The sequence below is a fragment of the Spermophilus citellus genome, assembly GCF_964194105.1.
Source record: "Spermophilus citellus genome assembly, chromosome: 5".
NCBI lineage: Eukaryota > Metazoa > Chordata > Mammalia > Rodentia > Sciuridae > Spermophilus > Spermophilus citellus.
In genome coordinates this window covers 128242063-128269798 of record NC_138186.1, presented here as the reverse complement: position 1 = coordinate 128269798, position 27736 = coordinate 128242063, and the positions used below count along the sequence as shown (strand labels likewise).

Sequence of the window (27736 nt, the reverse complement as noted above, 5' to 3'; positions counted from 1 at the left end):
GCTTTTTGGCCATAGGCTTGAATATAATAAAAAATTTTCATGACTATTTGTCATTATTATTTGGTGGGCAGAGAGAAGATGCTATCATTTAGAATAATGTGGTAGAAAAAAAATTTAACACCCATGTAGTGTTCTGTATAATTAAATGACTTTTTTACATTAACCTATTCATTTTATTTAGATGAAGATGATTCCTAAATTGACTTTATGGGAATGTGGATTATTTTTTCCAAAGGTTGTCACAAAATTAGATATATGAAAAAAGAAAAACCCAACATTTCAGAAATCCCTCTTTCTAGACTGGTAGACTATTTCACTTCTGTAAAAACTATAAATTCTGGAAAAATAATTTAAAATAGAACGGTTAAAAGTATTGCAGTGATGAATAAATAGGCAGAAAATGAAAGAGTGTCAGTGTATGGATGGTACTACTTGACTCTCTGGATTTATCAGATTTTTGCTTGAGGACAAATACCAGTTGATACTCCATAGATAGAAATATAGACTAAAACCCCTAAAGAACCAGAATACACATTTTAGCCCTACAAAGCAGCTGGAAAATGGAGGTAGTTCCCTGGGAAAGATTATGCCATGTAGATGCCACTTCAAACTCTGTACATATATTTTCTTTCTGAGATATGTAGCCTAACCCTTAAAAAATGAATTAAACACAGGCTAACCCCTATATTTTAAAGTAAGCGTGAATTTCTAATTTTGTAGAGATTGCAGATCATGCCTACCAAAGATGTAAGGGTTTAGAGGTTGAGTCCAGCCAACATTAACTGCTAAGTTAAAACAAAACAAAACAAAACAACAAATTTAAAAAACCTACATTTCTTTAGGGAATTTAACCAATCCAGAATCTGTGTAATGAATTTAATATATTCACATGATGCCTGAGATACAACCCCAAATTATTAGATGTTTGAAGGAAAAGGAAAATATGGCTTATACTTAAAATAAAAAGCAACTAAGACATAATGGTGAAATGAAGAGGTTGGAATTATTTTACAAAGATTTTTAGCATTTATTAGAAATGGAATATGAAGGAAAATATGCATACAATGAATGAATGAAGTAGAAATCACTGATAAACAACAACTATATAAAAGAGCCAGATAGAAATTATTAAACTAAAAAACTTGTGTGAAACAAAAATTTTCAGGTGCATTTAACAGAAGATTTAAATATGGCAGAAGAAAGAGTGAAGTTAAGCTAATAGAAATGATAAAATGTGAGATTGGGGGGGGGGAAGAAAGATTCAGTTGTTCATGAGCTAAATGGAAGTCCAAATTAAGATGGTTGGAATAATAAAAAGTACATTTTATGACAATAATAGAATTATAAAAAGTCAAAAACTAGAAACTAGAAAAATTGGAAATTAAACATCATACTTCTGAATAACAGGCCGTCATAGAGAAAGTTACTAAGGACACTGGAAAATATTTCAAACTGGATGGAAATTTAGTGTATCAAAATTTTTGGATGTAGGTGTGATATTTTTAGCTTTAATATTTATATTAGAAAATAAGAAAGATCTAAAATTAATGATTGAAGTCTCTACTCAAGGAAGCTAGAAAAAGAACAAGTATCCCCAAAGCAAAAGCAGAAAGCAGTAATAAAGATTAGAGTAGAAATCAATGAACCAGAACAAAGACAAACTAGAGAATGTAACAAAGCCAAAAGTCAGTGCTTTGAAATAAATCCTCACTAGATTAATTAGGGAAAGATCCAAAATTTTGAGTATTAATAATGAAAGTGGTGTGAATGAAGATCCCACAGATGTAAAAGACCGATAAGTGAAAAGTAGCATTTATGCCATTAGTTTAACAATTAAAGATGGCAAATTTCTTTAAAGATACATATAACTGAACTGAGCCACCAGTGGTCATGCAGTAGGTTCATACAGGAAAGCATGAATTGTACTCTTGTTACACTCTCACTTCTTTTCTTCTGAGATTATTATTATTTTATTTTTGTACTGGCCTAAGGCCTCATGCATGTTAAACATATGCTCTACCATGAAGTTACACCCCCTAGCCTTGAAATTACCTCTTTGAGCCACTTTCTGAGTACTATCAATCATTTCCTTTAGAACTTTCTATCCAAAAAGTAAAACATACTTTTCACTTATTTTCTGAAACTAGAAAAATGAGGTTGTTTTGATAGGAAAAGCCATGACTTTTTAAAATTAACTACAATGTATAGACTAGTTGGATTTCTAGTGGATGTATTAAAAGATGATCTTATGAATGAGGGCAAGAAAATACAGGGTGTATTGTCTTGCCTAGAGTTTCTAATTCTTATTTTCTTGACTATCAGATATAGTAATATGAAGAATGACAGACATGGGTAATTTCATTTTTTGTTAGAACCAAATTTTTTTTTTTTTTTTTAAACAGCAAAGAGGTGTTTATTGCGAGCTAGCTCAGTCCTCCGCACGCACACACAGCAACTGGTGACGCTGAGAGGCCCCGAGCCCAGGGTTTGCAGCAGTTTTATACACTCTTTGGGGAAGGCAGGGACTTCACATACATCATAGCATCTCTTAGCAAATCATCACACACTGCGGGAAAATCAAATAACAACTCTAAAACATGATTAGCACATTCACTGGCGGGAACAAGTTGGGTAGGGGTGATTGGTCAGTACAAAAGGGGTATTCATTTGAACTGATTGGTTTAAGCCAAGAGGGGTGTATGTGCTAAACTACATGGTTTCCCAACACGTTATCAACCACCATAAACCCTTTGTCCTTGGAAAGACCCACAGAGCACTCCCAGGCACATTCCCACCCGGCTAAGTTGTTTATCTACAAATAACAGGAGAACCAAATTTTTAAGAGATGTATAACATTTTAAAATGTTTTCTAACTCTTCTATATGTTCTGTAATAGTTGTAGTATTATGCATCTTCAATGCTAGATTATTAAATGTTTTGTGCTTATATATAAGTGTGCTATGTTGATGTAGATTAATTAAATTTTTTTAAAAGTTAGCCTTCATAATGAAACAAATATAACATTTGACTCTTTCCTTGGATATTATTGGAAAAAACAAAAGAACCATTCAAATGACTCTTTTCTCCCCTCTCTGTAAGTCTTTCCTAGCACTGGTAAACTTGTTATCCTATCCTGCTGTATATGAGCTCGTAGGCAATCAAGAGCTTCCCAACAAAGTGGAATATTCTCTTCGTGAAGTCCCAACATGTGTAATTGTAAGTCATTTTCTTTTAATTGTGATTTGGGCAAAAAAGAAGAAAAAAAATAAACCACTGTTTATGGCATTTAAAGGCTAATTTGATTATTTATAACCAAGGATTATACATTCTTTAATTATCATGAGTAGAGATCTAATCCAGGCCACTTTACTGCCCCTACATGCATCAGAATACAGGGCTGTTTCTCCTCTACCAGGAAAGTGATTTAATCTAAGCAGAAATCTATGTAGAAATGAGTTTTAGATGATTCATTATGTTATTAGTCATACAGTACTGCTCCTTCATTGGCTAGGATAATTAGGAATAAATTATATCCAAGGAGTCCAATACATTTTCTACTTATATTTTAATGAACTATATATTATTGCCCCATGAGGGCAGTATATACATATTTATTTAATTTGAGACTTGTTTTATACTCAGAAAGTTAATGTAACCTTTAAAGTATATTTATCTTTGGGGTACCTTTATGAATTAAACACATAAATGTAAATATATGCATATAAACATGAATAAATTATTATTTGATACTGAAATTCCATTATTTATTAATACTTTTTTTTCTAATCATTTTGTCCCATATTTTAAACACAGTTTTGTTCTTTTGAATACTCTTAACCTTTACTAATCCTAAATATTTGAACTTTAAAAAACTTTTTTTAGGGAAATTTTTTGATAATTTCCGTGAAATGAAACATAGACCCTTGTATCATTAAAGTTTTATCTAGCTCCTGTTATTTTCTTGAAGTTTTCCAGTTTCCTCTTATGCTTAAATTTTATCTCTTGATGCCTCTTAAGTAGTTTATATAGTTAGCTATTTATACACTGGTCTCTATCACAACACTGGAGTAATTGAAGGAAAGAGGGATATATTGTCAATAGAATCTAGCAGAGGTAGACATCCTGTAAACAGTTATTAAAATAATTATTCTCAATATTATTGGCTTTAAAGAAATGGGTTAAGGAAACAGGTATCCATGAGTTTTCTTATTTAATGTAGAGCAAGGGTGTGAATGTTTATTTTCTTATTTAGTGTATATTCAAATTTATCTTTTCACTTATTGAAGGATTTGTCTTCTATTTAACCTTAAGAAATTTAACTGAAAATAGTTTTATTACTTCACTGCTCCCAAAAGCACTATATTTCAACACTGTAGGAAAATCATTGCTTTCCATCATCTTTTAAATGCATATAGATATAGATTTTCCAACTAAAAGTAACAACTCCCTTGATCTTTGTCTTCTTATAGTTACCACCCTGTGGTTTGCTTTCTTTCCTGAAAAATCACTTGTACTTGAAGTTGGTATTTTTTTTCTCTTCTATGGATTGAAGAATCCACTGTAATCTGGTATCTTGTCTGACTGCCTAACTGAAATATTTCTGCCAAAAATCAATAAATATTTAATTCCCTAATCCCAGGGAAACTCCCCATCTTTTAACTCAATTTACTACTTTGCATCATTTAATACATTTGATTCACTCCTTATTGTCATTCTCCTCTCCCCTGGATATGGGATATACTTCTCCCACTTTCTCTGGTCTTTCCTGTACTTTTCTTCTTCTGTTTGTCACATATCCTCTAGAATGATTTCATTGAGTTTTATGGCTTCACTTGAATATTGACAACTCTATGACTTTTATCTATAACTTTCCTCCTAGATCTGTACTTTGATTCCCCTAGATAATGGGCATCTGGAAAATTCATTTGACTCTTGGGCTTAATGATTTCTACAACAGAATGTTGTGTTTTTCTTTCCTAAATCAATTCCATTTTCTGTTTTCTTATATTAGTATATGACACCATCATGTATACAATTAAACAAGTGAGAAACCTGGAAGTTGTTGCTGACTTTCCTCTATAAATGTAATAAATCACCATCTTCATAAACTTCATCTTTCCAATACCTTTTTTCCCCATTCCTATTAAGATCACCTTAGTGCAGACCCCTATTTCTTTTCTAGAGTACTTAAGTGAGACCCTAACTGCCTTTTCTTTCAGTCTCAGCTTATAAGTTATCCTCATACTAGGCAGAAGTAGTGTGAAAACCGGATGCAGTCTGATTTTATGTGTGTGAGTGTGTGTATGTGTATGCATTTGTGCACACATGGAGGCTATTTCCTTTCTATTGTGGGCATTTTCAAGCTTGCATTAAAAAAAAAAACAGTATAATGAACTCTTATATACTTATCACTAAATTTTAGTTTTTATGAAAATTCTGCCTCTTTTCCAGTTTCTTCCTTTTTACTTCTGGTTTTGTCTCCTGAATTAGGTATTCCACGCATAATGTCAGTTTGCCAGTAAATAATTTAGTATGTGTCACTGATAAGGACCTTTTTGTTTTTACTTTGATTTGAATTACCACCATAAATCCTAATGGCATTATCATCTCAAAATACTGCCTATAATCTCTTGATAGTATCTAATATGTAATCCATATAGAAGCTTCTGTCATTGTCTTAAAGTTATTATTATTTTTTTTTTACAGTTGGTTAAGTCATGATCTAAACAAGGACCATATGTATACTCAGTCTTCATGTCTTCTAAATTTCTCTTATTCTAAACAGCTTTCCCTCCCTTTTGTTTCCACACTATTGATTTATTGGAGAAACTGGTTTGTTCTTTTTGTGTTTCACAGATTCATTGCTTCATTAGCAGGTGCGAAGTGGTGATTCTAATTCTTTTTTTAAATTTAAATAAAATTCTTTAACAAAAGGTTTAGTAAAGGTAACCCTGAAATGCAGTTATTTCTGGAAAGACAGAATAACTTCTTGAGTGTTTGTTAATTTTCAGAGTAATGATTGGTGCTATAGTTATCTCTAAAAAGGAGGTTTTAGTGTTATTATGATGAACTTCTGTTGTATCTATGTATATGTTTGATCCAGTGCAGTCTTTTTTTGCTTTTGATTTAGATATTCCTTCTTTGCTGTTGAGTATTTTGAATATTTGCACATATCCAACTGTTCAATATATTGCTTTCTTATGTACAATGTTCTAGACTCTTTTTGTACATTTTGTGGCTCAGGTATAGAATGATCCATCTTCAAAGACTTTTTTTCCTTTTGGCAGAAATTGTTACTTAAAAACGTCCCTAGGCATCATGGTTAAGAGTTGACCTTATTTCTGTGCATTTCAGTAGATAGAGAAGGGAAATAGCAGATTGTTTTGTTTTCATTATTGAGATAAAAATTAGTAATTCATATTGGTATTTTTTATTTACTTGTCTTTGTTTTTTCATGAACAGTCTTAATTCTTAAGCTTTTTATTACATGGACAAAAATATTTATTTGCTGTATGGTAAAATGTACATGCAATAGTTTCAAAACAAAATACAGTCAACAGATGCATATTTCATTCCTTTGTCCTTAGCATATGTTTTGGGGTTTTATAAATAAAATACCATGATTTAAAAATCATTTGATGTAAATAAACCTCTACCACGTTAGCCTCTAAATTTCTGCTTTGCCTGATTTACCACTAAATTAATAGGTCTGTTTCAGAATGTTTTAGAATTAAAGAAGTTTTTACTTCTTTTTTTTCTTGCCATAGTTAAAATAAGATACCAAATTATGAAAAACCATTATGCAATTTCGATATATAAGTAGGTACATGTATATAATATGCTTCTGTATTAATCCTCCCTCCTCTTCCCCTTGTAGACGTTGATCTTTAATACCATACCTACTAGCCCAGTTTCTATTCAAATCAAATAATAAAAATTATATAAAATAAAAAATCATTATTTTTAAGTGCTACCCACATTTCAAATTTTCAAATACATGCTCTCTGCTTGATATAATAGGCTAGTGGCCACCATATTGGACAGCAGAAATAAAGAGCATGGCTATTCTTACACTGCTTTATAGGTAACAAATTTGTTTTTTGGTCTATTTTTTTCTAATGTCCTTTTAAAAAATATGTTTTATTTCCCTTTAAGTTTTTTTAAGCAGAAGAATACATATTGTAAACACTGACCTGCCCTTTACATTTTTCTCATAATTACATATCTTGGATTATTTCTTAGCAGAAACTAGAACTCTTTTTTATCCATTTTCCCCTGTAAAAGTCACATAATACTTTATTGTGTAGATGTGCTATATTTTATTTATCCAGTCTCCTATTGGTGGAAACTTGTTTTTTTCCCATTGTTTTGCTAATAGGAATGATATCAAAATTATTAGTCTGGCTTATATTTGTAAGTGTGTCTGTATCTTTTCTATTCCTGTACAACAAATTCCTAACAAACCTAACAATTTAAAACAAACACCCATTTATTAGCACATAGTTTTGTAAGCCAGAAATCCAGTACAAACTGCCTGAGTTTTCTGCTTAGAGTATTACAAGGCTAAAATCAAGATGTTGGCAAGGCCAAGTGCTCCTATAGAGGCTCTGAGCAAACATTTACTTCCTAACTATTATTATTGTGGCAGAATTCAGTCAGTGGATGCAGGAGGGTTTAAGTGTCTGGTATTAACTCTCTGTCTGCCAGTGGTTTCTTTTACTTTCTAGAGGCATATCTCAGGCCTTTGTTCTTTAGCCCTTTCCATTTCAGAATAGGAAAACTCGCCTCATATCACATCTTTCTCATTCTTGGAATCTCTCAGAATTCCTATTTTGTGACCAGGTTGGGAAAACTTTGCATTTTTTTTTAAATTTTTTTTTATTTTTTATTTATTTATTTTTTTATTGGTTGTTCACAACTTTACAAAGCTCTTGACATATCATACATCATACATTAGATTGAAGTGGGTTATGAACCCCCAATTTTACCCCAAATGCAGATTGCAGAATCACGTCGGTTACACATCCACAATTTTACATAATGCCCTATTAGTAATTGTCGTATTCTGCTACCTTTCCTATCCCCTACTATTCCCCCTCCCCTCCCCTCCCTTCTAAAACTTTGCATTTAAATTGCTCATTTGATTAGAGTTGGGCCTTCTAGGTAATCTCCCATATCAAAGTCACTTGATTAAGGACATTAGTTACATCAACAAAATTCCCTTTACATTAGTTTATTTGTGTTTAAAACCTTAGAATCTTGGAATCTGTCTTGGAATTCTGCCTACCATAGTATCTTGGGGCAGTGTTTCCAGAAGCATGATTACTAGATTAAAAAGTAAATTCATATGTATTATATACCATACATTGCTGGATTTCCATTCACTGGGAATAATCATTTTGTCCAATCAGTACAGTATAGTACCTTGTCTTTGTAGGCTGTTTAAGAAGATTATGTGGTTGTTGGCTGCAGTGGTACACACTTGTAATCCCAGCCTCTCAGGACTCTGAGGCAGGAGGATGCCAAGTTCAAAGTCAGCCTCAGCAAGGCCCTAAGCAATTTATCAAGGCCTTAAGCAATTTAGTGAGACACAGTCTCAAAATTAAAAACAAAAAACAAAAACAAAATAAAACAAAAAAATGGACTGGAAATGTGGCTCAGTGGTTGGTCAGAAGGTATTTATTTGACAGGTAATACAACAATTATATTTTTCTTGTTATTAACAGAATATTTTTTCTTGTGTTTATTTGCATTTATTTATTTATTTTTGTACTAGGGATTGAACCAAGGGTGCTTTACCACTGAGGTATGTTCTCAGTCTTTTTATTTTTTATTTTGAGACAGGGTCTCACTAAATTGCTTCGAATCTTGCTAAATTGCTGATCATGAACTTGTAATCCTTCTTCCTTAGCCTCCTGAGTTGCTGGGATTACAGGCATGAACCCCCACACCTGGCTCTTTTCCTGTGTTTATGGCCATTGACATTTTCTTTCTATAAATTTTTCTTTTTTTTTTGCCTGTTTTTCTGTTTGTGTTGCTCTTTTTCTTCCCAATTTTTAAGAAATTTTTTAGATCTTAAGAACAGTATGCCTTATCTTTTCATGTATTTAGATCTACTATCCTGTGAAATTCTAGCCCCTGTGAACAGCTTTCACATTGTACTTTAGTAAGTTAAAGGTAAATGACACCAAGTATTCTTCCCCTAAAACATGTATAATTTTATATTGATTTTTAGTTACTATCACAGTTTTCTGGTCTTTGATAGTGGCATAAGGACATGGTGGTGTGTTAGATAGGGCTTTAGTCAGCTTTATTGCCACTGTGACCATAAGACCTGACAAGAACAATTAGAGGATAAAAAGTTTATTTAGGGGATCACAGTTTTAGTAGTCTAACTCTATAGAAGGCTGAGTTCATTCCTCAAGGCTCAAGGCAAAGGCAGAAAGAACATCATGGTGGAAGAGGTCTGGAGGCCAGAAGTCATCAAGGTGTCAGCAAAGCTATACTCCTTCCCAAGGCTCCAGGGAAGAATTCTTATTTGTCTCTTTGACCTATGACTTTTCTAGACATTTCATGTCTTGTTGCTGCTCAACTCTACTTTCTGCCTCCATGTTATGTGGCCATAAATCTGTCTAAAGTGTGCCACCTGTGCTTTTTTTATAAAGACAGTTGTCTTGGATTTAAGTTTTCAAAGATAATCCAGAATGATCTTATTTTAAGAATCTTAATTATCTCTGCAAAGATCCCCCTTTTTTGAATTGGCTAACATTCATAGGTTCTGGGGGTTAGGACACAGAAAAACTTTTTGGGAGTAGTGTCACCATGTAACTCACTATAACTCAAACAGGAGTGTGGCGTTTTCTTCTACTTTCCCACTTTAAAACAATCCCAAGGAAGGACTTTGACTGGTTTAATTTTATTCATAGGCTTACCAATGATATTCCAATGATATTCCACTCATAGAAGAGCAGGTGCAAGAATTATAGGGGCATTGTTATTGACCTACTCCTTACCTTTCACTTGCCTGTTTCCTAATTAAAGGAAGTCAGTACAAATATGGCCTTTGTGACCATTGTAAATTGAGTAGGCATTCTATATAAATAGATATATATCTATTAATATAGAATTCTATTTGTTTTTCTAGGCTTGGTCTCAGTCTGACCTGCCATATTACTGAGCATATTCTCAGGCTTGATGATACTTTTAAAAAGCGATAGTTTCCGATTACTATTTGCAAGTCCCAGGCCTTACTTTCATTAGCCTATTGCCTGGAAGCTGCTTCTTGATTTAGGAAGCTGCTTCCTTTCCTGACACACGTTATGGTACTTAGAAACTGAAGCTCTCCATAAGACAGGCTTCCCAGTAGTTTCGTTTTCTTCCCTAAGTGGTGATACATCAATGTAATCCTCTTCGAAGCAGAAATTATTTACTGTAACATTTGTTCTCTGGAAATGCATTATCATTGATAGATTGCTGCAATCTACTCTTCCATTAGCTTGTTGGTAATACAGTCTCTTTGGATCATTTTTATTCCTACAGTATCTAGTACTTAGATTCATAACCAGAACTTTAGAGTTACAAGGAGTTACCAGCTATCAAATTGTCTGAACTTAGTTTTGTGTTCAAATAGCTGTGGAAATTTCAGCTACCTATACTAGTACCCCACTAATGAAGACAAATCTATGATAATCCTTTCGGGAACTACTTATCATAGAATTGACTGGCAGCCTTTCCTCAGGTAGAAAAGGTTAGTGACACACATGGTTTACAATCAGTTCTCAATTGTTCTGTGAAGATTAACTATGGTAAACATAGTGATGATAATTGATCATTTCATAAAAATTAGAGTAATTCTTAATCAGTAAAAATATCTACTTATTTGAAGAACTACATAGCAACAAGTTTTGCCATTAAATCTTACATAATAATATCCAGGTGTCTGGTTGAGTTAATGAGAGTTCTGTGACTCTGATTCTATGGCTAAATCAGGGCAGTCAGTGGAGAGATTTCAGGAGAAGGGGAAATAATAAGAATATGACTATGCGGCTGGGGATATGAATCTCAGTTGTGTAGGTCAGTGTCTGTCATACTGTTTGGATCCCATCTTTTAAAATTCACAGTATTCTCATTTTTATGTAGTTCATTAGTAATTATTGATTTAAACTCTTACGTTGCTTTAGTATTAATTACAAATTTCTACAAAGTATTGTAGAATAGTAAGTGCCTTCCTATATGTTAGGTATACATTTTTACTAGGGAAGTTTACCCAAAATCCAGTTTTGACTATGTTTTAATTAGTATTTTTCAAATGTGATTGAGTTACCCATTATTTTCTTCTCCTCACAAGCTCATTCATTTGCTTCTTATTTATTTGATGATATGGTTTTTGTATCATCATTCAGAAAGGCCTGAATAAATTTTACTTCACTTCCTTGCAAAACCTTCCTTATTTTGCTATATTGATCACAGAAATATCCTCAATTTGAACTCAATAAAGGGTAGCAGATTTCTTGGTTAGGAAAATGAGCAACTAGAGAGACAAATGTTTGTGTGAATAAATTTCTTAGGCCTACATCTGAATAAATTTCTTAGGCCTACATCTGAATAAATTTCTTAGGCCTACACCAAAGCAGGGCATATGAAAAAGCTTTTAGAAAGTAGTAGGCTAAAATTGTCAGTGTTTGGGACAACAAGTGGCACGTAGGTCATGAGAGTCTCTCTGCACTTGACTTAACAGTTTTGAGACCTAAGTATACGTTGGAATATCTTGGGGAACTTTGGAGACTATTAAGTCAAAATTTGAGCCTAGGCATAGTGTCTAAACCAACTCAGTTGGTCTTAGGTAGAACCTGGCATCTTATGTACTTTTTTTTTTTTTTTAAGTTCTTTGGGTGTTATGGTTTAGATGTGGTGTCTTCCCGAAATCTCATGTGTTAGCGCAAGAAGGTTTGGAGGAGAAATGATTGGGTTATAGCTTTAACCTAATCATTGGATTAATCCCTGATGGTATTAGCTGGGTGCTAACTGGAGGCAGGTGAGGTGTGACTGAGAGAAATGGTTCATTGTGGGTGTGGCTTTGGAGTATGTATTTTTATCTGGCAAGTGGAGACCTCTCTCTCTGCTTGTGATCATTATATGAGCTGCTTCCCTCTGTCACAGTCTTTGGCCATGATATCCTGCCTCATCTTGAGCCCCTAAGAATGGAGCCTGCTGTCTGTGGATTGAACCTCTGAAACCGTGAACCCTCAAATAAACTTTTACTCCCCATACAATTGTGCTGGTTGGGTTCTTTAGTCACAGCAGTGAAATAGCTTACTAAAACACTAGGTGATTCCATTGTTCAACCAGTGTTGGAAACCACTTATTAACATGAGCCAGAGAATCATTATTAATAAAAGTTCCAACAGTTATTAGATAAGGAACATTTATATTCACCTTTTATGCTTCACATTTGTAGATTTCGTATTTGCTTTTCAAAGTAGTTCACATTTTTGGCAATTTTAACTATATAAATTGTTCACTGGTTTCAAAATGCAATATAAATTGGTGGTTTTCCATTTTGATTGAGCACCAGATTCACTTTAGGAACTAACACAAGTTCTAGTACCCAAGATAGACCCAAGCCAGGTAATTCAGACCTCTGGAGTTGGGACCAGAGTTTCCATGTGTTTTTTTGCTTTGTTACAATTTCCCAGGTAATTCCAGTATAAAGTCACATTTGAGAACCACAAATATAAATGAATATTTATTGATGTAATTTTCTTTGAATAGTTTCAGTCAATATAATCTCATTCTTTCTGTCTTCCAGGATATAATTGATAGACTTATCATTTTGAATTCTGAAGCTAAGATTCGTTCATTGTTCAACTATGAACAATCACATATCTTTGGTCTCAGGTAAGGTGCTAAATTTTATTTCAAATGTTTATTTTAGTTGAATATAAATACATTATTATTTATAAAGTTAATATTTTATGTTAAATATTTTATTTTAAATATTTAAATATTTATCTTAAATATTTATATGTTGCAAAAAATAGGCACTTTCTATATACCTTAAAAATATTTAACATAAACTAATATGTCTTCCTATAATGTAGATAAATTATAACAATTTTTTATACTATAGTCTTTCTCTGAATTTGGGTTCTATATTATTACCTTGTTTTCTACTTCTACTCGATTTAATAGAAGCATGTTGGAGACTGTATCATTTAGTTTATTCAGTAGTCACCTGGGGCTTCCCTGTGTTGGTATTTGATTAGACTCTTGCCATAATAAAGCTTTGAAAGAGGCCCAGTTGTAGATGATTTATCTTGAAACCCACATTTTGCTTCTTGGTGTTGATCATTATTCTTCAGCTTTACTTTTCCTGAGATTTAAATATTTCTGGTCGAGTTCATATTCCTTAACATTTTATGAAGCATGTTCAAGTGGAAAATAAAGCAGAGTAGGTAGGGTTATAGACTTATGAAATTCTCAAACTTTTGGTTGTATATAGATATATGACAGGCTTCACACCTACAAATTACTACCTTTAAAAACAGCTGAATTAAGGAAATTTTCCATTTTCATAGGTTCATGATTTTTTTTTCTCTTTCTTCTAGTAAAGTAATTTTTTCACGCATGAGAGAAGTCAATGATAATGCACTACTTAAGAAGTAAAGTAGGGCAGGGATTGTGGCTCAGCGGTAGAGTGCTCGTCTAGCACATGCGAGGCCCTGGGTTTAATCCTCAGCATCATATAAAAATAAATAAATAAAATAAAGGAATTGTTTTTTAAAAAAAAAAAGCAAAGATATTACTTTTCTAAAATTAGAATTCTCTGATTGTAGTATATTTTATAGATCTGTACTTTAATATTTTTTACTATTCATTAATATCAATACATTATTATTATAAAGTTAATATTTTATGTAAAATATTTTGTAATACTTTATTTAAAATATTCAAATGTTTATGTTAAATATTTGTATGTTGCAAAATAGGCATTCTCTATATACTTTGAAAATATTTAACAAACTAATATGTCTTCCTATAATGTAGTTAAATTATAACAATTATTAATAGCTTCATTTGGGGCTTTCTGGTTCAAAGAAGATGTAGAAAAGCTGTAGTTATTACAGCTTTTTGGATGGTATACACTTTATCTAAGAATGTTTTTTCATAGTAGATTTTAATTTTCAGTTTATAGCATCAGATACATTATATAGCAAGCAGCAATGAGGGTTAAGTAGGGGAAAGAAATCCATTCAATGTGATCTCCTTTTACATAGCAAATATATTTCTAAGTTTTGTAGTAATACGACATAGGTATTTGCCTGGTGTTATTGATATACTGAGTGAATTTCTTGTTTTATTTCTGTACATTCCTTGTATTATGTTTTTTCTCTAGTGTCCCTTTTAGAAAAAAAAGATTTAATAGGTTTTTATTAAGTTATATAAAGAGGCAGTTCAAAGCTTCTGGGAATACTATTAATTTTCATAGTGTATACTTTCTCATAATATCTAAGTGAAATTATTGTGTCTTACCCTCGGAAATTTACCATCCCATTTTTGATAGGTAGAATTGTAAGTTATGGTGGTTAGCAATGTAGACTTGAGTCTGACTACCTGATGTTTACTAGTTGTGTTAGGTGGGACACCATCACTCATCTGTAAAATGGAGGATAATTGCATTATTTTCCTAATAGAATTGTTGGGAGAATTACATATGATAAATTCAAAGTGCTTAAAACAGTGCCTGGCATGTAGAAAGTGGTATAAAATAGTGGTAACAATAGTACCAGTAAGCAGTGCTACATATATTTCTGTATCTTTTCTTGTTCCATTTTTCTGTTTTACTGTGAAATAATTTTTGTCTTCATTTTTTTCTAGTATCTCAGTAGTCTTCCACATGCTGCCTAGTTAATTGCTAGTTTAAAACATCAGTGTTCAGACAGAAAATGACAACATCACTTTGTGAAGAAAAGTTTGTATTTTAATTATTTGCCTTTTAATAAGTTTTTCTTTGATAATCAATTGGTCTTTATTGTATTTTGAAGTTCATTCCCATAATCTTCAACTAAGTTGTATTTGAGCAATACATTTGAAGTTAGGTAATTTAGTTTTTCTGCTAATTTCAGTATGTTATTGGTCATTGAGTTCTAATAGTGATAATTTAGAACTTAGCATTTTGTTATATATAAAGCTTGTGTTTCTGTGTATTTTGTACTTTTATCTGTGTCTTATTCTCACCATATTTGTGTGTGTTTTTAATTATACCTTAATTAGGAGACCATCTCATTAATGTGTTTGATTTCTTGGTTTAGTATTGCTTATTTCGTTCGTTTTTTATTTTCCTCTACCTCAGAACTATTGAGGATAAGTTTGATTCAACTTGTTTATTGCATTGTTTAGAGGAGGATTAGTGAAATGTGGTTTTTCACTTTTCAGCAGCATCATTTTATTTAATTCTGAATTTGGCATTATAAATGTCTAATACTCAAGAAGAATTCTTTTTTTTTTTTTTTTTGTTTACCCCTCTCCTTTGCCCCTACCTTAATTCTTGCACTCTATCCTTTGATACTGGATCATTCCTATCAGTGTGAAGCCTTCACATATTTCATCTTAAAATGAAAGAAAACACAAAACACATGCAAGGAAACTGCCCTTGACTTCATTTCTTCCTATAGTCACTGTATTATTTCTCTGATTCTCACTTATCTATACAAATTGTCCTCACTAGCTCACCTCTGTTTTCTCCATTTTGATTTGGCTTTGAGTTTATAACTCTTACAGAGTTGTTCATTCTGCTCACATCAAGGTCACTTATAATTTCCATATTAATGACTCTAATGCATTCTTCTTTTCAAATTCTCATTTTATGAAAACTATCAGTAGCATTTAGTATAATAGACCATATTTTTCTGTATGAAAAATTATCTTCTCTTTGTTTTTGCGATGCTGCATACTCCTATGGTTGCAGTTTCTCTTCTCATTCTCTAAGCAACATCTGAATGTTAAAATTCTCAGGAATTAGTTCTGGGCTCAGGGACATTTCTTCTCTGTACTTTGCTTCTAATTCTTTTCACCTTTATCTTTAAATATGTCTACCTATGTTGGCAGATGCCTCAATTTATATTCCCAACCCAAACTTCTCTTCTGAGCCACCAAGTCACATAAAAAACTGCCTCTTGTCATCTCTATTCATTCATTTCTTGGTCATCACAGACTTAACATGTCTAAAATTGAATTCTTGGATCTGTCAAACCTCTTTCCACAAAAACTAGCAAAACTAATCTTTCATTTCTATCTCCTTAAGTGGCCCATTCATCTCTTCAGTTGCTTAAATCTGAAAGTCATCTTAATTTTCTCTTTGTTTTTCAAACAATAATTTATCTTTATTTTAAAGAAATTAACCAATACAGGAACTTAAGCATGATAAATTAAGTGAAATTCATCCTAATTCCCAAAGTGTCATTATTAACATTGAAGAAAATTATTCTAGACATCTTTTTATACATATACAAATAGAAGGATAGAACTAAATTCTTTTATAGAAATGGAATCATAATATAGTTGACACTTTAAATTCTAACTGAATTTTATAGAAAAGAAAAAAGAAACCCTCATGAGACTGAAAGAATTTCTGAATTTGAAAAAAAACTTTTTTTTTTTTTTTTAATTTTCACTCCAGGAGTTGTTATTTTCCCAGAGATTCTTTGAAGATTAAGAAAAAAAAAATATTAGGTAAAACATTTCAAGAGGCTTGAACATTGTTCAAGAGGTTTGAGCATTATATTTAACTTTAAATAGTATTCATTTAATCACTGCTTTGAAAGATGAGGACATTAATGCTTGTTGTCCTCCTTTCCTTGTCCCTGTTTATCCCTAGTCTATTTTTTGTTGATACAACAAAATACCTGAGGCTGGGTAACTTAAAAAGGAAAGAGGTTTAATTGGCTTATGATTCTGATGAGTGGAGAGTCTAAACTCCTAGTATGGTGCCAGGAACCTGGTAAAAGTCCACTGGCTGCATGACAGCATGGTGAAAAAAATGGAAAGGGAACCTGTCATGTTCAGAAGAGAGCAATCACATGGAAGGACAGGAAACCAGGGTATTTGGAGGCCAGACTCACTCTTTTTATAATAGCCAGGATCTTAAGGGAACAAACTAGGGTTTTGTGGGAACTGAGATGGACCCACAGGGAACTACATGAATCTCTTTTGAGAGTGGCACCTCCACTGACCTAATCACCTTTCTCCAAGATGCACCTGTTATCTATTCTATCACCTCAGCAGCACCCCATTGGAGATCAGACTTCTAGCTCATGAATCTTTGGGACACATATTCAGTCCATATTAAGAGGTTGTTCTTTTGCCTTTTTCCTAACCTGCCTTTATGAGTCTGAGACCATATTTTCCTATCTAAGCTAATCTGAGTTTCTCAGTGTAGCACCTTAAGATATGCAGTATCTTTTATAGGTTACTGCAGAATAATACTTATAATTCTTAAATTACTCTTCCCTATTTTATTTCCCTAATAATTACAGAATGCTTATAAGCTATGTTCTGTGCTAGATGTGGGGGAATTTAATGATGAGTAAATGAAATGTGATCATTCTTATTAACTTTATTGCCTAGAGAGGAATCATATATTTAGATTATCAAAGAATATGAAATAATTAATGCAGAAAAGAAACATATTTTTATAAAGCCTGGCTACCCTTTTCCCAGTTTGAGTAATTGACAATTCTAGGAACCTTTTGTTTCCACAGTGGCTTTAATTATCTGTTCTTTACTAAAAACTCTGTATATCTACCTTAAGCTTTTCTTTGAGCATATTTGTAAGTTTTATTGAACATTCAGATCTGTATACTACGCAAACTCATCAAACTCGGTGGTACCCCAAACCATACTCTATGCATATTTACAAAAGCTCAATCTAATCTCCAATTCCAGGAGGTGCAAGAATATTTCTGAACTCTGATCTGAATTTGTTGCCAAGAGTAAATGAGTGGGTTCCCCATAGCCTCTGCTCCATCTTCAATGCTCACACAGGATTTTGGTGGCAAACTGACTCTTTTTCCTCTCTTCTTCAGATGTGGTTATATGTGTACTGAAAACATTAAGCTCAGGACTTGGGGGTGTGGCTAGTGTGTGTGCAGCTAGTGTTTCTGTAACGCTTATCTCTTTTTTTTGTTTTGATCACAGGAGGGGAATTGAGCTTTGCTATTCTACTAGTTTGGGTTGATCAGAAGGAAAATGTATTACAGGAATGAATTGTGTTTGGTTAAGTGAGACATATGTGCACATGTATGCCGGGTATATATAATATACACCTATGAATGTGAATGCACACAAACTATATTTGATTAGAGTTTGCAAACTATAGTTTACAGAATTTATGATTATATATATACAGAAAGATTTAGATTGTTAAGAGAAATGAAATGTATTTCTTCCCTGAATATACTGAATTAATATGAAGAGAAAAGAGCAGAAAAAAAGGAAACTGTGACTGCAGGGTTGAGATAAACTAAGAACATATTTAAAATTCCTTCAATTGGAGAAGATAGCAAACATTAAACTGTACAGAACCACTCCAGTTACTCTGGATAAGTGCCTGCCTCCTCACATTAATGAAATGGTAATATATTTTTAATTGATTTTTTAAAATAAATGACAGAAGAATGCATTACAGTTCATATTACACATATACAGCACATTTTTCATATCTCTAGTTGTATACAATGTATATCCACTCCAATTCACAACTGAAAATGTAACTCTAGAAGATAATTACAATTGCAAAGGTAGAGGAGGAGAAAAAATCAGCAACAATAACAAAAAAAAATTACAAAAAGAAAAAAAACGTTGCAGAAGCCATAAAGAAGACAGTAACTAACAAAGTGCTGACTTGGTAGAGATTTAATTTAATAAATATTTTCTGCATGAACATATGAATGAAAGAAATTTCAATAACATGGTAGAAGAGAAATGTTACAGAGAACAGTCAAATAAAATGAGTAACAAAAAGGGGGTACACAGAAATACACACTTTTTTAAAATCATAATTTAGAGATTAGGAGACAAATATATTTGTTTTTATTTAGTTGAGTAAAAGTGAAGAACTGAATAAAGGGTCCCAATTTTGTGTGGTTTAAGTTTTCCTTTTCCACTTCCAGTACAGAGCTTTTGTTGCTTTTTTTTTTTTTTTTTTTTGACAGAGAAGCTAGAAAAGATGTTAATTCATGATCTATATGACGTCTACCAAACACTATTTTAAATTTACATTTTTATTAAGGAAATAAATGTACATAGTTTATAAAGTCAAATAGTATGGGAAAGTTCTTAAGAATGAAAAGGAATCCTCTAACTATCCTTCCATACTTCTAAGTCCACTCTTCAGAGGCTGCAACTCTTGACTCACTGCATTTGTTTCTTTTGCTATTCATCTCTAGATTTTTAAATAAAATGTTTGTTACTGTCTTGATTTTTCAACTTTAAACCTTTATCTCTTCTCTTTTGTGACTTAGAAGCTTAGGATTTAGATGTTTTCTGCTCTCTCTCTCTACAGTTTTATCATAATCTTGATTAAATCACCATTGAAGGCTTATAATGTTATGACTATAAATATTACTCATTGATGGATTAAAGAATAGGGCTATATGTTCTTTTTCCTTAAACTTCTTTCTTGAGTTAATTATTGCATGACTTTTTATCATAGTTTATTTTCTATGTATCTAATAATAGTGTATCTCCAGAATATTCAAAAAATTATACTGTCACCTCTGTTATTGTGTAACACTTACAATGTTCATTATGTCCCAGGTACTTGTATTGGTTTCACATATCTTGGTGGGGAGGGGAATTGGGGATTGAATGCCAGGGTACTTTACCACTGAGCAACATTCCCAGTCCTTTTGAGACAGGGTCTCGCTGTTGTTGAGACTTGTCTTGAATTTGGTGATTCTCCTTCCTCAGCATCTAAGTTGCTTGGATTACATGTGTGCACAGTGGTGCTGGGCTCCATTTTCTTTTTCTTTTTTAATAAATGAATCATCTGTGGCATAGTGGAGTTAAGTTATTTACATAAAATAACACACGTAATAATTCATGTAAGCTGGGACATTGCATCCTGGTAGTCTGGTTCCAAAGAATGTAATGCCTAACCCATGCATTGTACTTTCTTAATACATAAATGCATGTGTAGTTGATTTATAGTTATTCTTTTCAGTTGTTTTAGGCCAAAAGATTTTTACATTCTTGATGGCAGAGTCCATATCCTGTTTATATGTATATAGAAACAAACTCTGAAGCTAGTGTGCACCAGGTGATCTGTTTTATCACACTCTTTTTGTTCTACTCTGTACTGGGGGATTCTTTTTTTCCTCTCTTGAGTTAGATCCTGTTAGCTGAAATCTAGTTTTCCATTTCTTAGTTTACTCCCTTATACTGATGGAACCACTTTTTAGTAAGAAAGGATGTGAGGGAGAAAATCTTTCAGGTAAGTTGAGGCTTCCAAATTATAATTTTGGGAGCTACAAAACCAGTGGGTAAGTTGTAATTGATAGAGCAGGCCAGGAAAGCTGACACCTGAGCTGTCAGTGGAGGAAATGCAAAGTAACTTTTTTGAGTTTTAGTACATCTAGAAATACTAGTAATTAAGGTACCACTGAGCATGAGATGAAAATAGAGAATTAGTTGAAAGTGTAGGTCTTTCATAATAAGATTAGTTTAAATTAATCGTAAAATGTAAGAGTATCTTCAGATTCCATGTAGTCTTGCCCTGCTCTGCTGGGTGTCTATTCTCCTACTTCAGCAAGGTTTGGAGTTTTATCTTTCAGAAATACTGAATCAAGACTCCAAGTGCAGCTGAGAGGTTTACTGTACTAAATAGGTTAAGTGTGTTTTTTTTTTTTTTTAGTAGAGTGCTTAGTGATTCTTTTTTTTTTTTTTTTTTTGAAAGGGAGAGAGAGAGAGAGAGAGAGAGAGAGAGAGAGAGAGAGAGAGAAAGAGAATTTTAATATTTATTTTTTAGTTCTCGGCAGACACAACATCTTTGTATGTGGTGCTGAGGATTGAACCCGGGCCGCACGCATGCCAGGCGAGCGCGCTACCGCTTGAGCCACATCCTCAGCCCACTTAGTGATTCTTTAGATCACCTCTAATGGCTGTGAAGATTATAACAGAAAATGGCAGCCCAGAGGAAATGTACCCTGATGGTGTCGTCAAGGGAAACTGGAATAGTTTGTTGACAATTTTGATGGTAGGAATTTAAAGGAGTCTCTTCTTGGGTGCATGTATGCTTACAGTTTTGAGATGCTTTCTTCTGTTCATCAGAGGGCTATTATTCCTTGAAATGGAAGATATGACATGATTGGTCAAGCTCAGTTATGTACTGGCAAGATAATCACATTTGTTATTTCCATCTTGCAACAGTTGGAGACTGAGTTCAAGGCGATCCAAGCAGTAGTATTGACCCCAGAAAACTGCTCCACAGATCCAAAACGGAATTCTGAAACGTGGAAACACTGTGGAGCAACTTGTCACACCTGCATTGGTAGAACTCATGTTCCAAATTAAGTGCAAAACACGTAGGTTGAAGCACCTAATGTTGTTGGTGAACCCGGGAGAATGTTTGACTATACTGAACAGATGACAGCTTTCTCCAAAATGGATCAGAATTTTTGTGTCGGGTGAAGTAGATGAAATGATAAGCTGAGGGTTTAACAATCAAATCTGCAAGATTTTCCAAAAATTAAATACAGATAATCTGGTTGTATTGGAAGTGAGCAGAAATTCATGAAAGACCCCATTTGAATTCTGGTGAAGAAGGAAGAATTGACTCTTGAAGAAATCAAACAATTTTAATGTTAAAAGGGAGGATTAACTTGGATACACTTTGTGACTTGTATGAGACACTGACCATTGTGCAGGCAGTTCTTTTTTCTCAATACAAGGCATAAGATGTACTGGTTTGCTGAGAAAGTGTATGCTGGGGACTTCACAGTTTCTGCTCTGCATGGTGACATGGACCAGTAGGAGAAAGATGTTTCATGAGAGAGTTCTGATCCTAGGGAAGCTGTGTTCTGATCATGACTAACTTATTGGTTCTTAGGATTGATGTGCACCAAGTGTTACAAACTATTATCTACCTAACAGTCATGAACACTACACTCATAGGCATCAACAGCAGCAGTAGATGAGAAGATAGTACTTATAAACAGTGTTGACTTTATCTGAAATGGGAATCCTAAACAAAACTGCATGGTTTGAATGAAGAGTGAGTCAGCATTTAACAACAACAACGACAACAACAATAACAAAAGATTAAATGCTGTTTACTGCTATTTTAAAGATATATTGTGATTATATATTTTTCCCTCACCAATTTATTTTTCTTGGAATTAATTAATAAGACATCATTTTTCCACTTGTTTAGTTTTTTTTCCTGTTTGTCTAACAGCAATGAATCTCAAGCTTATTATACAAAAATATAATAATGTCTAATATTTGAAGAAGTGCTTACTATTGCCAGGACTGTTCTAAGCACTTCAGGTATTTTGAATCATTTAAACCTCAGAGCACTAAAGTCCCAAACAGCAATAACTCTCACCTACTACAGTATAATTTCCCTCTTACAAACAAAAATGTTCTTATCCTCTTCTATTAGTGTTTGGTGATTTTCTTTCTTTGTTAGTTCATTTGCAGTCATATCATCATACACTATAACCTGTAGTCCAAATTATAAAATCAATAGCCTATATAAAAAGGGAAACACAGATGGAAGAAAAAGGAAATTGATTACTATATAAATGTTTACTTAACAGAGAAAGATTGAAAATATGGTTGATGCAATGCAATTCTTTTTTTTTTAATTATTATTATTTTTTTTACTGGATGTTCACAACATTACAAAGCTCTTGACATATCATATTTCATACATTAGATTGAAGTGGGTTATGAACCCCCAATTTTACCCCAAATGCAGATTGCAGAATCACGTCGGTTACACATCCACAATTTTACATAATGCCCTATTAGTAATTGTTGTATTCTGCTACCTTTCCTATCCCCTACTATCCCCCCTCCCCTCCCCTCCCCTCCCATCTTCTCTCTCTACCCCATCTACTGTAATTCATTTCTCTCCTTGTTTATTTTCCCATTCCCCTCACAACCTCTTATATGTAATTTTGTATAGCAATGAGGGTCTCCCTTCATTTCCATGCAATTTCCCCTTTCTCTCCCTTTCCCTCCCATCTCATGTCTCTGTTTAATGTTAATCTTTTCTTCCTGCTCTTCCTCCCTACTCTGTTCATAGTTGCTCTCATTATATCAAAGAAGACACTTGGTATTTGTTTTTTAGGGATTGGCTAGCTTCACTAAGCATAATCTGCTCTAGTGCCATCCATTTCCCTGCAAATTCTATGATTTTGTCATTTTTTATTGCTGCATAGTACTCCATTGTGTATAGATGCCACATTTTTTTTTTATCCATTCATCTATTGAAGGGCATCTGGGTTGGTTCCACAGTCTAGCTATTGTGAATTGTGCTGCTATGAACATCAATGTGGCAGTATCCCTGTAGTACGCTCTTTTAAGGTCTTCAGAGAATAGTCCGAGAAGGGCAATAGCAGGGTCAAATGGTGGTTCCATTCCCAGCTTTCCCAGGAATCTCCATACTGCTTTCCAAATTGGCCGCACCAATTTGCAGTCCCACCAGCAATGTACAAGAGTACCCTTTTCTCCACATCCTCGCCAGCACTTGTTGTTGTTTGACTTCATAGTGGCTGCCAATCTTACTGGAGTGAGATGGTATCTTAGGGTGGTTTTGATTTGCATTTCTCTGACTGCTAGAGATGGTGAGCATTTTTTCATGTACGTGTTGATTGATTGTATATCCTCCTCTGAGAAGTGTCTGTTCAGGTCCTTGGCCCATTTGTTGATTGGGTTATTTGTTATCTTATTGTCTAATTTTTTGAGTTCTTTGTATACTCTGGATATTAGGGCTCTATCTGAAGTGTGAGGAGTAAAAATTTGTTCCCAGGATGTAGGCTCCCTATTTACCTCTCTTATTGTTTCTCTTGCTGAGAAAAAACTTTTTAGTTTAAGTAAGTCCCATTTGTTGATTCTTGTTATTAACTCTTGTGCTATGGGTGTCCTAAAAGGAATTTGGAGCCCGACCCCACAATATGTAGATCGGAGCGAACTTTTTCTTCTATCAGACGCAGAGTCTCTGATTTGATATCAAGCTCCTTGATCCATTTTGAGTTAACTTTTGTGCATGGCGAGAGAAAGGGATTCAGTTTCATTTTGTTGCATATGGATTTCCAGTTTTCCCAACACCATTTGTTGAAGATGCTATCCTTCCTCCATTGCATGCTTTTAGCCCCTTTATCAAATATAAGATAGTTGTAACTTTGTGGATTAGTCTCTGTGTCCTCTATTCTATACCATTGGTCCACCCGCCTGTTTTGGTACCAGTACCATGCTGTTTTTGTCACTATTGCTCTGTAATATAGTTTGAAATCTGGTATCGCTATACCGCCTGATTCACACTTCCTGTTTAGAATTGCTTTTGCTATTCTGGGTCTTTTATTTTTCCATATGAATTTCATGATTGCTTTATCTATTTCTACAAGAAATGCCGTTGGGATTTTGATTGGCATTGCATTAAACCTATAGAGAACATTTGGTAATATCGCCATTTTGATGATGTTAGTTCTGCCTATCCATGAACAGGGTATATTTTTCCATCTTCTAAGATCTTCTTCTACTTCTCTCTTTAGAGTTCTGTAGTTTTCATTGTATAGGTCTTTCACCTCTTTTGTTAGGTTGATTCCCAAGTATTTTAATTTTTTTTTTTTTTGAGGATATCGTGAATGGAGTCTTTTTCCTCATTTCTGTTTCAGAAGTTTTGTCTCTGATATACAGAAATGCCTTTGATTTATGCGTGTTGATTTTATATCCTGCCACTTTGCTGAATTCATTTATTAGTTCTAGTAGTTTCTTTGTAGACCCTTTTGGGTCTTCTAGGTATAGAATCATGTCATCTGCAGATAGTGATAATTTAAGTTCTTCTTTTCCTATTTTTATGCCTTTAATTTCTTTCGTCTGTCTAATTGCTCTGGCCAGTGTTTCGAGAACTATATTGAATAGAAGTGGTGATAGAGGTCATCCCTGTCTTGTTCCAGATTTTAGAGGGAATGCCTGAGGCTTAGCATAGATAGCTTTTACAATGTCAAGGTAAGTTCCTGTTATCCCTAGTTTTTCTAATGTTTTGAACATAAAGGGATGCTGTACTTTGTCGAATGCTTTCTCTGCGTCTATCGAGATGATCATATGGTTCTTATCTTTAAGTCTGTTGATGTGGTGAATAACATTTATTGATTTCCGTATATTGAACCATCCTTGCATCCCAGGGATGAATCCTACTTGATCATGGTGCACAATTTTTTTGATGTGTTTTTGTATTCGATTCGCCAGAATTTTATTGAGGATTTTTGCATCTAGGTTCATTAGAGATATTGGTCTGTAGTTTTCTTTCTTTGAATTTTCTTTGTTTGGTTTCGGAATCAGGGTGATGTTGGCCTCATAGAATGAATTTGGAAGAGCTCCCTCTTTTTCTATTTCCTGAAATAACTTGAAAAGTATTGGTATTAATTCTTCTTTAAAGGTTTTGTAAAACTCCGCTGTATACCCATCCGGTCCTGGGCTTTTCTTGATTGGTAGTCTTTTGATGGCTTCTTCAATTTCATCCATTGATATTGGTCTGTTCAAATTGTGTGTATCCTCCTGACTCAGTCTGGGCAAATCATATGACTTAAGAAATTTATCGATGTCTTCACTATCTTCTATTTTATTGGAATATAGGTTTTCAAAATAATTTCTAATTGTCTTCTGTTTTTCTGTAGCATCTGTTGTGATATTGCCTTTTTCATCCCGTATGTTAGTAATTTGAGTTCTCTCTCTTCTTCTCTTCGTTAGCATGGCTAAAGGTCTGTTGATCTTATTTATTTTTTCGAAGAACCAACTTTTAGTTTTGTTAATTTTTTCAATAGTTTCTTTTGTTTCAATTTCATTGATTTCCACTCTGATTTTAATTATTTTTTGCCTTCTGCTACATTTGCTGTTGTTTTGCTCTTCCTTTTCTAGGGCTTTGAGATGAAGTGTGAGCTCATTTATTTGTTGGTTTTTTCTTTTTTTGAGGAATGACCACCAGGCGATGAATTTTCCTCTTAAAACTGCTTTCATTATGTCCCATAGATTCCGATATGTTGTGTCTGTATTTTCATTTATCTCTAAGAATTTTTTGATTTCCTTCTTTATGTCTTCTGTAACCCATTGATCATTCAGTAACCTATTGTTCATTTTCCATGTGATGTAGGATTTTTCCTTCCTTCTTTTATCATTGATTTCCATTTTCATTCCATTATGATCAGATAAGATGCAAGGTATTATCTCCACCCCTTTATATTTACTGAGGGTTGCCCTATGGCATAATATATGGTCTATTTTTTAGAAGGATCCATGTGCTGCTGAGAAAAAAGTATATCCATTTGATGATGGTTCATATATTCTATATATGTCAGTTAAGTATAGGTTATTGATTGTGATATTGAGTTCTATAGTTTCTTTATTCAATTTTTGTTTGGAGGATCTGTCCAATAGTGAGAGAGGTGTGTTGAAGTCACCCATAATTATTGTGTTGTGGTCTATGTGATTCTTGAACTTGAGGAGAATTTGTTTTATGAATGTCGCAGCACCATTATTTGGTGCATAAATATTGATAATTGTTATGTCTTGTTGGTGAATGGTTCCTTTTAACAGTATATAATGTCCTTCTTTATCCCTTTTGATTAACTTAGTCTTGAAGTCGATTTTATTCGATATGAGGATGGCCACCCCTGCTTGCTTACGAGGACCGTGTGCATGGTATATTTTTTCCCATCCTTTCACCTTCAGCCTGTGTATGTCTTTTCCAATCAGATGTGTCTCCTGGAGGTAGCATATTGTTGGATTTGTTTTTTTTAATCCATGATACCAGCCTATCTTGCTTTATTGGAGAGTTTAAGCAATTAACATTCAGAGTTACTATTGATATATGTTTTGTACTTCCATCCATGTTTGATTATTTATCCTTTGTAAAAAAAATTTAGTTTGTTTCTCCATGATTATCTTTCCCCTCGCCCTCTGTCTTTACCGAGGCACTTCCTACTGATGGTTTTGGTTATTGTTTTTCATTTCTTCCTCGTGTAGTGTTTTGCTCAAAATGCTTTGCAATGCTGGTTTTCTGGCTGCAAATTCTTTTAACTTTTGTTTATCATGAAAGATTTTTATTTCGTTGTCATACCTGAAGCTTAATTTTGCTGGATACAGAATTCTTGGTTGGCATCCATTGTCTTTCAGTGTTTGAAATACATTGTTCCATGACCTTCTTGCTTTCAGTGTCTGTGATGAAAAATCCGTTGTTAACCTTATTGGTTTACCCCTGAATGTAATCTGTCTTCTTTCTCTTGTAGCTTTTAATATTTTCTCTTTGTTCTGTATGTTGGATATCTTCATAACAATGTGTCTTGGCGTTGGTCTACTGTGATTTTGTGTGCTCTGTGTCCTGTATGCATCTTCAATTTGTATATCTGTTTCCTTTTTTATTTCTGGAAAGTTTTCTGTAATTATTTCATTCATCAGGTTACTCATTCCCTTGGTTTGAATCTCTGTACCTTCTTTTATCCTGATGACTCGTAAG

At 33.5% G+C, this 27736-nt stretch overlaps 1 protein-coding gene across 5 annotated transcripts in view; it reads left to right on the top strand.

The window, feature by feature from the left end:
- The window catches only part of TBC1D32 (TBC1 domain family member 32), a 204141-nt gene that overhangs the window by 86731 nt on the left and 89674 nt on the right, over nt 1–27736 (top strand). For all 5 annotated transcript variants that reach the window (XM_081295926.1, XM_081295923.1, XM_081295922.1 and 2 more), the window contains 2 exons: nt 3100–3216; nt 12809–12897. In XM_081295926.1, coding sequence (XP_081152052.1) covers nt 3100–3216; nt 12809–12897 — 206 coding nt within the window. The remainder of the gene's footprint in view (nt 1–3099; nt 3217–12808; nt 12898–27736) is intronic.